This window comes from Heterocephalus glaber, unplaced genomic scaffold (assembly GCF_053883595.1).
Source record: "Heterocephalus glaber isolate CG9 unplaced genomic scaffold, H.glaber_assembly_v1.0 deba00001509, whole genome shotgun sequence".
Taxonomy (NCBI): domain Eukaryota; kingdom Metazoa; phylum Chordata; class Mammalia; order Rodentia; family Bathyergidae; genus Heterocephalus; species Heterocephalus glaber.
The window spans coordinates 55,010,006-55,025,028 of NW_028258325.1; the positions used below are offsets into that span (position 1 = coordinate 55,010,006).

Genomic DNA, 15,023 nt, shown 5'->3' on the forward strand with positions numbered 1-15,023 from the left:
GCTGCTGAGTACAGAAAAAGAGGTTTCATTTTCTTTGTATCGACTTCTGGATGGTGTGGTATGCAGATATATACAGTCTGGGATTGCTGCAGACATTTTGTTACTGTACAAGAATTGCAGTCTAAGATAAAGTAGACAAAGATAAAGTAAGCAAAGCTGTGCAAATATCAAAAAATTTAAAAATGGAGGCAGATCCATAAGGCTGAGTGTTCCAGGAACTGGTGCTTTTCCATGCAAACATACATTCTCAGTACTATTGAAGCACATTCTAGTTAAATTTATGTTATTTGCACCTTCTTGACTGATATAGAGCCAGTTAACTGGTTAATTAACTGTGCATTAAATAAGTATAAACACTACATATTGCAAAAAAGAGTTAGAATGAGTAAAATAATAGATGACCCTTTCTTTTTTTTTTTTCTTTTTTTTTCTTTTTTTTTTGGTACCAGGGATCAAACTCAGGTCCTTGCGCTTGCACAGCAAGCGGCGAAACCACTGAGCTAAATCCCCGGCCCCAAGATGACGCTTTCTATTGTCTCAATTTTAGAAAATATGATTAAAGAAAAAATGGACCCCTTCACAGAGGGATTAGAAATCAAAGTCATGTTTGGATTGCATGAAATCTGAGATAACTTTCATTCCTAAGATTGGGGTTGGATACCAAAGAGGAGAATAGGCTACCTAATAGGGCCTATCAACAAGGAAAAGATTCAGGGACAATGACATTCTATTTCTAATTTTACCAAAAACGTTTTAGATATTTTGTTAAGAAATTTCATTTGTATACTTATACAATTTAAAACTTTGATAATGCTATACATTTTTTGTACTATCATCCTCATTGTCTGCACTTTTAAAACAAGTTTAAACAATATACATAATCAAGAATTCTATGATATAGTCTGCTGAGATAGGAAAAACAGTATTTACTTAGTAAAGCAAAACCAAATAAACACAAGGGAGAGTAGAGTATAGTTGCATATTGATGTGATTTTCCAACAAAGTGGCTGTTTTTAAGATAATCATAGTCTTTATATACATTATATGATTTTTAGGCCTATATCTTTATTTCATGTGGAAATAAGTGAGGAAGCTTATGAAGAATTTTCCAAAATACATAATAGTAGGGCCGGGGATTTAGTTTAGTGGTTTCACTGCCTGCTGTGCAAGCTCAAGGACCCGAGTTTGATCCCCAGCACCAAAAAAAAAAAAAAAAAAAAAAAACATAATAGTAGGATATTTATTTTCTCAGCTGCATTGCAGTAGTCAGTAGATGAATAATTCAATGTCTTGATTTAAAGGTAGCACAATGGCACACAGTGTTGGATTTTTTTCTTTGAAAGAGGCAAAGTAATGGTAAGGCTAGAAATACTAATAATACTTTTAAAAGAAGTTAACGACCAGGGATTTAGCTCAGTGGCACCGTGCCTGCCTCACAAATGCAAGGTCCTGAGTTCGATCCCCAGTACCCCCCCCCAAAAAAAGAAGTTAAAAAAAAATAAGGCTATATGATTAAGGCCCCTCTGAATTGTGTTAAGCAAATAGTTTCACAGGGTTGAGAGATAAGCCACTAATATTTCCAGTTCTAATACTACCAAAACAGCCATATATCCCCTGAACAACTAATTTTCTAGTTTCCCTCTCAAATGTATTAATGTCAAAATCATATTGGAAACTAATTATTCATTCAATATGTGAATTATTTAATTTTCATAAATATTAGTTGTCTAAAATGAATGAAAAAATAAACAAATCATTATCATCATATCTATATCAATAAATTTAAAATCTTATCTGATTACTCTTTCAAAATAGAAGTTTTATAAAATAAAAATATTTCATTTTACATCTGCAGGGTTCCAATAGTTAATTAAATATATGTAAAATTAAAAAAGTCTTTTTAACTTAAATATACTTTATCATGGAAAAAGCAAACTGGAAGATTAATAATTCATGAATAATGAGAATTTAAATTTCAAATAATAATAAGTATTTTATTAAAGAAAAATAGAGACAATTTAAAAATACATACAGGACTTCTATGTTCATGTAGTTTCAATACAACAGAGGACATTCACAGTTGGAATGATAGTGCATTCACATTAGCTTCATGCCCTTAATCTGAAGGAAGTGATCGCTTGAGTTCTAATTCAAGCATCAATCTTCAGTGCAGGTCAATCCTTTGGGCCTTCTAAACTGGAGGTTCAATAAACTTCTTTCTTCTCTTACTAATGGAAGAAACTTGTAAAAAGTAATATAAAAAGCTGGCTTTCAAAGTATATTTTCTGTGATGGAAACCATTTCACATCTTAAAAAAAAAATTCAAACAAACCGAAAAACCTCTTTAAGCCAGATGTTATATCTCACAAGGAAGATATTGGTATTTGGCTACCACAACTACAAAATAGGTAATTGCTTTGACTAAATTATAGTAATATATCATACAGGCTCCAGATTACATAGGAAATCAAATACAACATGGTAAATGAAAATGCTTCTAATAATCGAGTACTCTTACGACCTTTTTTCCTTTCATTTTGTGTTAATACTTCAGTGAACAGCCTACCAACATTTGCGTAGATTTATTACCCTGGCATTGATGCTTCCCAAGCAAAGCATGACCATTTCATTTCAGATAAAAGAGATGTGAATGGTTTATCATCTATTTTTAACAAGTGGAAAGCTACCCCATTAACTAAGTAGATCTGAGTAGATGCCCCAACAGACAAGTACACGTGACACAGGAGCTCAAACGCAGAGAGGAAATAAAAATAATGTGTAGTCTACAAATTAATCCACCCTGAAAGTGCAAGGTAACGATCACTATCATTAGTTAGTTTAATGTCCAATCACTATTAATTTCTTTGTAATTGTTTTAATTCAATTAACCTTTACTCTGCGATTCTTTAATTCTTCAGTGGGAAAACAAAATCCTCTAAGGATGAAGCATGCTTTTGACTAGTATCTTTCAGCATGCTTAACAGAATGTAATGAATACAAGAGGTGCAGAATAAACACTTCACATTTGAAAACATGGCCAGCAATTTCAGGAAAACCACATGTACAAGTTATTTTAATATGCTGCCCAAGAATTGTTGCCATATTCTAAATAAACTTTGTTTAGAATCCAGTAGAGAACTCTGGCCTGTGCATGATTTAGGCAGGATTTTGCATCTAGCAGTTTACTATTATATTATATCTATGCAGCACACTAAGATTTACATGAAGCAAGTCCACTAAGAAAGCTCTAAGAACTATGTTCTCCAGGACTAGTTAAAAAAAAGGCAATAACAGTTCAAAGGGAAGTTTTAAACAAATTGATATTCTTTGCAATATAAAATTGCAATATGTACCTTTCCACAAATAAGTTGATAGCATGTAAGCCAATGCAATAAATGACTAAATAGTTCAATAACTGAAATGTTCTGCTTCTGAGAGGAACCACAAGGATGTTTGACAGTTCTCACAGCAAATGGATCATTGGCCACGTTTATGGTGAACAGCCAATCAGTTTGCAACTAAAAATAGCACAGTTTAAATTTGCTTCCAAGTGTTTGGTGGGAGGAACAGAACACTCAGTTTAGAAAGAAAGAGGGTAGCACGGACAAAGTCACTGCTGGTGTAAAACTGAACTGTCAGAATAAATTATCAGCAAATATTGTGTAGAGAGCTTTTGGGCAAAGTAATAGCAAGCATGCCTGATTAATGGTTATCACCATTTCAGAAGACAAGGATAGGAAATATACATCAGAATATCCCACAGGTATACTTCTTCTCAAAATGTGGGCCAGAAGCTCCATGCACCAGAATCACAGTGTGTACGTGTGTATGGGTTTGTATGCACTCATGCGTGGTGTTAAAACACACATAATGTTAGCCTCTCCCTTGGATATCCCAAATAAATAATTCAGGTTGTGGAGTGTATAAAACTCTATTTTAACAAACAAGCACAGAAATTCTTAGACCCATCGAATATGGAAAATACTGTGTGCTATAGTTGGGATGCTGAATGCCTCCCAAAGGTCTGTGCATCAAAGGCTTGGTCCCTGGGACGGATCTAGGAGAGATGGCAGAGCTTTTGTGAAGTGGGGTCTGTGGAAAAACCCTTATACAACAAGGGCTGTGACCTCCATGGGAACTGTGGGCGCTGACCCTTCCTCTTTCTCTCTGGTTTCAGGCTGACATAGAAAGTAGCTCACTGCCCTGGGGCCCTGCCATCACCATCAGGCATTCCCACCTGGGGTCTGAAAGCACGGGTCCCACGGCATGCTGCACTGTGAGCTGAAACACACCTTTTCCCTTGCAAGTTAATATTCACACATATTTGGTTATAGTGACGCCTATCACAATGAATTGACATTAATTAGCACAGTAATTATACAAATTATCCAAAATTTCTCTCTGAACAGGTTCAGTCATTCTCAGGGAAACATTTTGTCAGTATTATATTGTCTAAAGAAGGGAGACTAAGAAATCAAGCAAGACAGCTATGTAGCAGACTCTAAATAATAATGTCAGCTTTCAGGGTTCTGGGAAGCTTAATCCTCTGAATCACAACTGGGACTGTGTTTGGATTCTTAATCCAAAAAAGAAAAAAGGAAACATCAAGCATGAAAAAAGAAAAATTTTGTTACAGGAATACACTATATATCAAAGGGTATGTAGCTTAGCAGTATAGCCCTTGCTTAGCATGGGTGAAGCTCTGGATTTGATCTCTAGCACTGCAAAAGAAAATATGTGAACATGGTAGAAAGCATTATATTTCCACACCACTACCAGTCCCTGGATTGTAATACTAATTTAAGTAAAATAAATAAAAATAATAAAATAAGTAAAAGTAATCAATAAAATAATTTATTTATAAACTTGTTTATAAATTATTTTAAACACAAGTGCTAGGAGCTGTCTTGCTGTTCCCTCCAGAAGTACAGTTTAAACAAAGAAACAAATAGTCACAGTCCTTCGTGCTGAATGGTTAGAGAGGCATGCTCAAATTGGAGTGACGAGAAAGCTCAATTTAGGCAGCTCAAACCTATCTAGGACAAAAGTATAAGAAAAGAGTCTACAGCTAGAGGAAATAGCATGTGCAATATTCTAGCCTTTCAGGGAACAATGGCCTTGGAGTAAAAATTCTTTCATTCAAATTCCTGTTCTTTTACTTAGTATATCTGTAACATTGGGGAAATCACTTTACACCTTCAAACTTCAATCTCTTCATTTAAAAATTAGAATGTTATTTTCTTGAAGATATTGCTAGGATCAAATACAGAAATGTAAGTAAAGTTCTTTGCATACAGAGTAATTGCTAGCACCTAGAAGATAACATTGTCTCTACCACTGTTGTTGTTAATATGTAGAAGGAAGAAGAAAAAGGAACAAAGAACCTCAGAGTGCCCTTTTAGAAAAGAAGTGAGACTCTAGGACTCTCCAGTCAACAAACAATACATGAACTTTGTAGAGTCTACAAATAACTCACTCTATCTTTTAAACTCAGAAATGAATTATGTACATATTCATTGTATTAAAATCTTATCTTTGTTCTCAGAACAGCAAACAGGTATGGTAGCAAGCACAGAACTTGAGTCTCATTTAAGCCATATTTCAATGTAGACAGCAGCTTCAGTTGACAAAGTAAAAGTTTTGTTGGGAGCCATAATTAGAGCACTGATCTGGTTACAGAATCATCAACATGAGGTCAATACGGTGACATTCAAAACTCATCATTCTACCAAACACTTGTCTCCTGATACTCCTCCTCAAGAACTTCAGTAACAGATGGAATTCATCTCCTGATGCACATACAAATGATGTAATCAACAAAACTTGTACCTTTTCTAAAGATATTGGGATGGAAATGAACCCATTTTCTCTCTATAAAATATGTTCTTTTTTCCCCTCATACTCTGACAATTACACTCTTGTTTCTTTGTTATTGCCATAGTTACTTTATCACAATTAGAAGACCTTCCAATTCAATATAAAACTGAATAATTTTCCAGCTGTAGAGGCACACATTTGTAATCCCAGTACTCAGAAGCCTGAGGCAGGAGGATTGCCAGTTCAAGGTCAGTCTGCACTGCAGAGTTTGACCCTGTCTCAAGAACAAAATAAAATACCTTAAAAGTTTTGAAATAACATTGAAAATAAGTAATTTCTACTGGAGAAGGAAGTTTCTTAGTTTACTCCTGCAAGCCTAAAACAGTTGTCTTTCATTATCTGTGAAATCTATGGTTCTGTCCTTTACCTTTTACTTTTATTTAACCTCTCTTCATTTAACTTCACCAGTGAGTCTGTCTAGACAACACTCATTAAATATCAAGCCTATTTTTTATAGTTTATTCCATGTATTTATTCTCTTTGGAATATTATTTTAAGTTTCTTAAATACTATTTTAGCAACATTTTTAATACCTTATTACATGCTAGACATTTCAATGTTTTACACACATTAACTTATGTTGTTCTTATATTCATCCTATGTCATACATACTTTATTTTTCCAGTTCATGGTACAAAAACTGAGGTCCTCAGATAACTAGGTAACCTCCTCATAAAAAAGCCAGGAAATGGCACAGACAGGATAAAAATCAGAAAGTCAGATGGTACAAGCCAGACCTTTAGCCAATACACTAATCTGTTCTATGTAACATAAGCAAAGAAACACAATTTTTTCTCTATATATTTCATTTTGACAACAATAAGACAATCATGTAGAAAAATGGATAAAGCTGGAACTATGATCTACTCATTTAACTAGCTATCTTTCTCTTTCTTTTTGTTTTTGAGAAATTAAACTTCGAGTATGCTGATTTAAAAATCACTATGATAGGGCTTTCCATTAAATACAGGATGTTCACAAATGGGAAGTCAGAAAAGCCTGGTCTCCATTACTGGGTGAGTTGATACAAAAAGTGCAAAGGACACATGACAGCCGTAGTAGATACTTAAGGGCAAAACAACAAAGGAAGACCTTAAAAGGACTGTGATTTTGGTGAAAATTTATTAGATAGAATGGGGTATATTATAGAATGATTAAATTAAAATTTTAAAACATGCACTTAATATTAAATTCACATGTGAAGATAGAACTTATAAAATAAAATAAAAATAGTTGATCTTTGGTGTAGGAAATGGCAAATGGATGAGGTATAAAAGTAAAATTATTTACATTAGAAAATACATAAACTAGTTAGGCCTTAAGTGGTTAAAAAATGGAAAACTGTGTGGCTTGAATTGACACATATAACTAGCTCAATCCTCAACACCTGAGATACAAAGAGAGCAACAGAGAGAAAGAAAAAAATATCAGTTGACTTCAATTTTCTTAAAATAACAAAGATTACCTGTGTCAAAAATTGCCTACAGAATGTGAATATTCAGTAAAATTTTCTAAAGGCATGAATATCATGTGAATGGCAAATTGTATATTTACACAACCCAAGTAATGGCTTCTGTCTCTCCAACCAAGAAATTACAACTTTAAAGCCTCATTTTCCCATGCTGCTAAGTCAAAGGTCCACAGCTTAGTGTATATCAGATAGATTGATCGAGGCATGATCTCACTTTACATAGCCAACTTAAGGAACAACTTCTTTGTGACAGCCTCATTTTTTTTGTGCTAGTGAAGGTGGATGTAAAATGTGCAGTTTTACTGGTGGCAGTCCTGCTGATTTTCTGTAGTTTCAAATCTGAAACCCAGAAATAACATTGCTATTAGTGGTAATACTAATTGCAATAAAATCAAGGGCCTGCCATTTATTGCTTGACAGTTATGGTGGCAAAGTATCAGGAAGCCACATCTGTGGAAGTTTTGGGCATAGTACTAGATACAGATTCTACTCTTTGAATCTATTCTTCTCAACAATTCTAAGGGCCACTTAATGTCATATATTAATCCCTTTTTCTGTTTCAACTAGCCAGAGTAGATTTTGTTTACAAGTAAGTAAACAAATTGTAAGAACAAAAAAGTATTCCTAGAGGAATATTATAGACACCATTTTTTTAAGGGAAAGAGTTTACAAGCTGAATGACCATATTGGCTGTTTTTCAGGGTAACAAAGATCTATTATAGTACTAAAAGATGACAATCTAAAATATTCTGTGCTCACCTTAAATAAACTACTGTTGAACTCCACCTGTTTCAGTACTAAAAGATAAGAAATGATATGAAAAAAATAAGAGAAAGATTGGCTGTGTCTAAATGCACTGCAGAGTTCAAAGAAATAAAATAACCAGTTCAAAATTTAAGTTCTCAGCTCAAGTTACACTTATCAGGGAGTTCCCATGAAGCTTTAAGGGTCTTATGTCTACAGAAAAAGATAATTTCTATATATCAAAGTCCAATTGCTTTCTCTTAGAATTTCTTAAATACAATGGTGACTGAATGTTTTGCCTTGCCTTTTGAGAAAATGAGACCATTTGGGGGAAAATGCAAAATACTGAGCATTGGGATGTTTGGATTAATAGCAGACTTTAAGTGACCCAAATTATTCTGACCTTCTTTTTAACTTATTTGGTGACCTCCCTAGTTAGATGGAGGAAGCTGCCTCTTCACCTGCACGCCAAATCCACATCTTATCTGAGGTGGTTAACTCATAATGGAAAGCAACTCTCTCTCCCAGCTTATTATTCCATCTGAACTCAAGATCTGAAAATCCTCTTGGGAGCCAATTAGCTATTCAATGTTTGGGGGGCAGGAAGCTTTAAGTCTTACTGGATTCTACAGTTTAAATTTGAAAAAGCATGGAGGAATGTGCATGGAAATAAATTTTATGCATTCCTCAGGTAAAAGTAAGCAAGAATTTCATTCAGGCTGGTAAAAATGAGTGATGGGGATTCTCTGCTAGTACAGGGAAGGGGTATAGGTGCTAAATATTTCTATACTTAGTGACAAAAATCTGAAATTAAAGGTGACCCAAGTGAAATAAAGCTTGGAACTGAGAATTCCTTATTTTAATGTTGCCCACTGATTACATCTTTAGAAAGGGCCCAGAAGACACTGCATCACAGCAATGTAAAACAAAATGGATGACACTGCAATTTCCATTTTAATTTCCATTGTTTCTGTTCTTCATAATTGAAAATAAAATGTAAAGCTAAAGTGAAATATTTTCTTGATTACTTTAGATTTAGGAGCAGCAAAGGTCAAAGAGTAATACTTTATGCCTGAACAGAAGGTAGGTATGTATTTCATAGAAGGCATTAGGATTTTAATGGTAATAATAGAATACTTGTTTATGCATGGACTGAAATAATAAGCCCAAAGATCTGTACCATCAATCTGTACACCAAAATCTGGAAGGAAAAATCCATATTTAATGATCTAGTTAGTCATGGCTTCATAATAATTTCCATACTTGAATGCATGTGCCTACTCCATAGCCATTTAATTGAAAAGAAAGGTAGATGCTCTTGAAAAGGGCTCTGCAATTGAATCATATGTTAATAGTGTATAATGTCCAGCTATTTGATAGATGTCCCTCTTTAGATAGAAATATATCTATTTCTTAATGATACCTGTGACAATTTTTAAACACCTTGGAGAGAGAAAGGAGAGGAGATAAACACCCAAACTTTTCAGAGATTATTGAATTTTCCCCTCGGGTTAACATTAATCCTTGTGGATTTAGAAAATCAGTAAGAAATACTGGCTTAAGGAGAGACTCTGAAGGTCTCATGATGAGTGGAATTTTGCCTTGAGTTCATTTTACAGATGACACAGTGAACTTCATCCTACCTTTGATTATGTTTTTTCTTATCTATAGTCTACAGGTAAACCATTTACTCTATAACAAAATCTTTCTTTGTCTCAGGAACACAGGAAGGAAAAGGTGTAAAACTGTAGTAATAGTTAAACTAAAACTTCTGAATAATAGCTCCCTCTTCCTAAAAGAAAAAAAGAGAAACAACTCTGTAAAGGTACAAGATCCCAATGATGAATGTAACTGCATAGTAAAACAACAACAACAACAACAAAACAGCTCTGAGGAAAAATGTTACCATTGGTGCCACTCCTCATGAGGGACATAGTGGAAGAGAGAGGGACAGTTAAGAACATGTGAACAGGTTTAAACTAGCTGTTCAGTCCATACTGAAGACAGATTAAAATTGACAAACAAAAATAGGTTTAATCATGCAGTGATGTCAAAAATGGCCAATGGATTTCTGCACTGAGGAGAATCAACAAAGCCCCTATTACTTAGCATTATAATAATGATCTAACAAATGGTAGTGTCTTTTCAAATATCTCTTCACAAGAAAATGTTTGTTGGCTCTTTAGAGAAAAAATAGGGTCCTTTCACCTTCTTGTTTCAGTATTCTCTGAAACTTCCAGTGTTGCAGTCCAAGCCTTCCAAAACTCTCGGCCTTCAGGCCATTCTAGGAAACATGTTGGGCACCCACACAGGTGTTGCATAGCTGAAGGGACCTAGTGAGCTGCACTACACTGTGCTCTAGACACCTACAGAGATGCCTAGAAGTAATGCGCATCAAAATACTGGAGCACCTACCCGTGCAGGATTTCTGAGTCTGGAGGGGCAAGGACATTCTGGAGGAGAAAGGTAAGATTTCTACAGATTGCCACCTTATGTAAACAAAGCCCCTGGGGAGAAGTCTCAAAGCCTAAGGCTAAATTTAAAACAATTAAAATCTGCTCTATTTCAGCCCATATCCAATCATGTACTTTTGTATGTTATTTATTACTAATTTTGGGTTGGTGATTTAAATGAGCTTATTTTTCTTTGGTGTAAAATAAATATTTTTATATATTAAAAGAGCTTTAAGCTGTAGCTTATGTATACTCAGTGGAAAATTATTTTTAAACAGAAGCTTAAAAGTAAATTTATAAAAGAATATAATAAATTCACACTATTTTGTGGGCAGAAAATGAAACTTTCAAAGTAATTGCTTTCAATAGAATTTTTAGTTCTTACACTATGTGTAGATCTTCCTGTCTATCTACCTATATACTTTTCTACCTCCTTACTATCTAAAGTCATATATTTTAGGGTCTCTAAAAGAATAAAATAGAAGAGCAGCATAAGCATTGCAATCAAGTGACTCTAAATACTTTTTTGGCAAACAAAGTTTATTGGAAGGCAATTGTTTTAAAATAATGTATTATTTAAGTCACATAAACTCACTGGAAAACATGAGGAACTAAACGTATTTTATTCCTTTCCCAAGTTTAAGACATACAGTATGCAGATTATCCACTATTTTATTCCCTTTTCAATCTGTCTATTTGTTAAGAGCTCATTATACTAGTTATGAATTCGCATTTTATTTTCCTATGATTTCTTTCCTGACAGGCAGCATTATTTTACCTTTATGTTACATCTACTTTTTCCATTTTATGTACTTTAGTTTTTCTTCACTGAGCAAAGTCTCATAAAAATTTTAGAATACTTTCATGTCAATCTCAGTATTGTAGCTACATATTATAAGAATCATAGATTGAAAACAATTCTAATATAGTCCTTAAAACTTTATCATTTTGACTATTAAATTACATAAAAAGTATAATTTAATATTACATAACTTTTTTAAAGAGCAACATACTAGGTTCCATGATAATATCATTGTAGAGAAAATGTTTAAATACTATATTAATACCCATACATTAATTATTTAATAGTTACATCTTTATAGATTATCAGTCAGGGTTAGGTAATCAATTGTACTTTCTCAGTTAATACAAAATTCTTATCTTGAACAAACAACTATTTTTTCTTCTTGTACTTTTTGAATCTGGACAGTTCATCCTTGTTTTGCTGTTACACACAAAAACTAATCATATCAACTGGAATATGTTGGAACAGTTGTTGAAGCCAATTACAAATTTGAAATATATTACTCAAGGAAGAAATATATTATTTAGAAAACAAAACTTATAGCAGCTTGAAATTAAAGTTTAAATGTACATAAAGGAAATTTTATGTAATAATCACATATAAAGTAGGTAACTTTAATCAATGTTGAAAAATGTGTAGATATTAAAAACTAAATACTTTTATCCATTCCCTGTGATATCAGAATTCAAGCATTTAGTCATGGTGATATTATATCTAAGACATGTTAAGTAAGTTAGTTAAGTAACACTTTTTGTGCAAATGGAGATTTGTTTGATGGGGAATGAGAAAATACTTCTTTCAGTTCCACCTCAGATTACTAAGTAAATGAAGAAGTATATAAGGGATTCACTGAGGAAAATGGTGCATGTGTATGTGTATTATTTTTGGAAAAAAATACTGTGGACATGCATCCAATACAGATGAGAACACAGCATGACTCTCACCACCACGTTATACTGGTACCCTTGAATGTGCCCCATGGAACATTCTGAATCAAAAACCTAACTACAAACTCAACTGCATGTATTTTCTTATTCTAGAGAAACAAACTCTTACATTACCTAAGATATCCAACAACCCAAAGTAATTATTTTGGCTGAGACTTGATAATCAACATTATTCCTTCATCAATCTCAGCATTCCACCACCTACAAACTCATTCTATTATTATATGAGGTTAGTCAAATTGGATTCAAACATGTTGTGTCAGTAATGGTGGCAAGGATATGCTCACCAACCAAAGCCCCCTGAGGTACTAATGAGGTGATGAGCTTACTATGACCCTGAGCTGAGAGTTTTGACCAAGTTACAAACCAGAGTAAAATTATAACATTTTGGTTTTAATGTCTTTGTTTTCCCTAACCAAATATCTGTTGTTGGACCAAAACAAGTTATAAATTGCTCTTGGGTTTGGAAACATTCTTGCCCCTAGTGGGATGAATTATTAAGTCAATTAAGGATTAAGTTTGATTTTTATTTTACCAAAAAGAAGTCTTCCATGTTGACTTGCTTAAAGTCAAAATTTGAGGGAAAATATAGGGGAGCTAGTGGCTTAAACAGGACTTATTCCTAACTATACAATAATTACTCCCTAATAATTGCAAGATCTCCACCAAGAACATAAACATGTTTTCATGTGGCAGTACAATCATTCATAGCTCTTCTAACTTTGATAAATGCGTTTAGCAAAGAAAATATTACTTCATGCATTTTTGTTATCATAATAAGAAAGACTGTTACAAACTGCAAATAAAATTCAGTTGTGGGACGATGCAAGCAAACCAACAGGAAAATAAAACCTGTGTAATCATGTGCTAATAAATGAATTTAAATATTTTGAAGGGCAAAAGAAAAAAAAGTGTACATTTGAACTATAAAGAGGAATTGTGTGAAATCATATACTGTTGAAACACAAATTCACTTTTATTGAAAAAATTCAGTTGAAATATATTTTTCCTGTTCTGTGGATATGTCAACTAAGTCTTAGTTTTTATTTGTTTAAAAGCAAGAAAGCATTTTGAGATGTGTTATACTTTAAGTCCTGGTCATCTGGATGAAGAAGATGTTCTTTCATAGAACTCAGTCAACTCTGCCCTCAACTTTGGAAACTGACAGAGATAGGCCTAAAATATTAGAATTTGGCTGGGCATGGCACTTACCTGCTTGGTTTGTGGTTACATTTACAGACACATACTGCCGGGATCCTGGGCTCAAGTCGGACACTCCATTCACTGCCTCAATCTCAAAGGTATAGTTTGTGTGAGCGAGCAGATCCACCAACATGACAGAGGTGTTTTGCAGGCCGATTTGCTGGGGGAGGTACCTGACATGACCGCCACACTCCTCACACACACCTGCATGGGAGTCGCACTTCTTGCATGCAATATAATAGGATACATCTTTCCTTCCACCAGTGTCAGCAGGCGGAATCCATTCCAGAAAGACACTAGTTTCATTAACATTTGAGATGGCATTCCGAGGAGCTGAGGGGGGTCCTGGTTTGCAAAGTAAAGTGAGAAAAACATATTTTAAGATGGTATTAATTAGGCATCATTTACCACAGTAATTCCTTGTCTGAAGGAAAAATATATTTTCAATTAATTTCTTAAAGTTTCAACTTGTGATTATCTTTGAAAAACCTTCTTAAGAGTTTTGTAGGGACAATAGTGGTGGTTATGCTTCACCATATTTACTTGGGAACTGTTGTAATATTAGTTTAGCAAAAGATGTAAATATATATGTAAATAATTATGGAGTAACACTATGTATGCACAAATGATGTTAGATAAAAGTTTATTTTTAAAAAGTGGTAAATGACTGTTTCCAGTTAATGAAACTTGAAAACAGCCCAAATGCCCATCAACTGGAGACTGGATAAAGAAAATGTGTCTTTTTTTATAAAATGGAGTACTACTCGGCCATAAAAAATGAGAAATTAGAGACATTTATAGCTAAGTGGATGTACATTGAGGCGATACTCTTAAGTGAAATAAATAGGACACACATGTATAAATACTGAATAGTCTCTCTGGTGTGAGAAACTGAAAGTGTAAATAAGGACTAAATGTATATAAGGTAATGTGAAATAGGAAGAAAAGGGGCAAAGGGGAAGGAAGTGGGAGGGCTGGGGAAAGGATAGAAGGGAATGGGATTAATATGAGAAAATGGAAAAATAGGAACAAAATCTTTGTAAATAGGGAGGAATGAAGAGGTTGAAGGGAGGTCTGGACAAGGGTGAAAAATAAGAACCAAGAGAGACTATGTAAAGGTGCAAATTTCCAATGATGAATGTCATTATATTGTGTACCTAAAATGTACCAATGATTAGAATGAATAATCGATAATGTAAAATAGGAAGAAAAGGTCCAAAGGGGTAGTAGGAAGGGCAGGGGAAAGGAAAGAAGGGAAAGGAAAAATGATGAGAAATGGAAAAAATGGAAATAAAGTCTTTGTAAATAGGGAAGTGTTGAGGGGGTGAAGGGAGGGCTAGGAATGGGGAAAAAATAAGAACCAGGATGCATTATGTAAAGGTACAATTCCCAATGAGAAATGTAATTGTGTTGTATACCTGCAAAGTACCAATAAAAGAATTTAAAAAAAAAGAAGAAATAAATGTTAACATCTTCCTCATCCTGCTTAGGGAAAAAAAAAGTGGTAAATGAGTTCTTGGGGA

At 33.9% G+C, this 15,023-nt stretch overlaps 1 protein-coding gene across 10 annotated transcripts in view; it reads right to left on the minus strand.

The window, feature by feature from the left end:
• Positions 1-15,023, minus strand: part of Epha5 (EPH receptor A5) — a 360,726-nt gene that overhangs the window by 151,526 nt on the left and 194,177 nt on the right. For 5 of the 10 annotated variants that reach the window (XM_087187714.1, XM_004849658.3, XM_004849660.3 and 2 more), the window contains one exon: positions 13,510-13,845. The exons of 4 other annotated variants lie outside the window; for them this stretch is intronic. In XM_087187714.1, the coding sequence (XP_087043840.1) occupies positions 13,510-13,845 (336 nt within the window). The remainder of the gene's footprint in view (positions 1-13,509; positions 13,846-15,023) is intronic. One more of the 10 variants, XM_021262292.2, reaches the window with a different exon arrangement.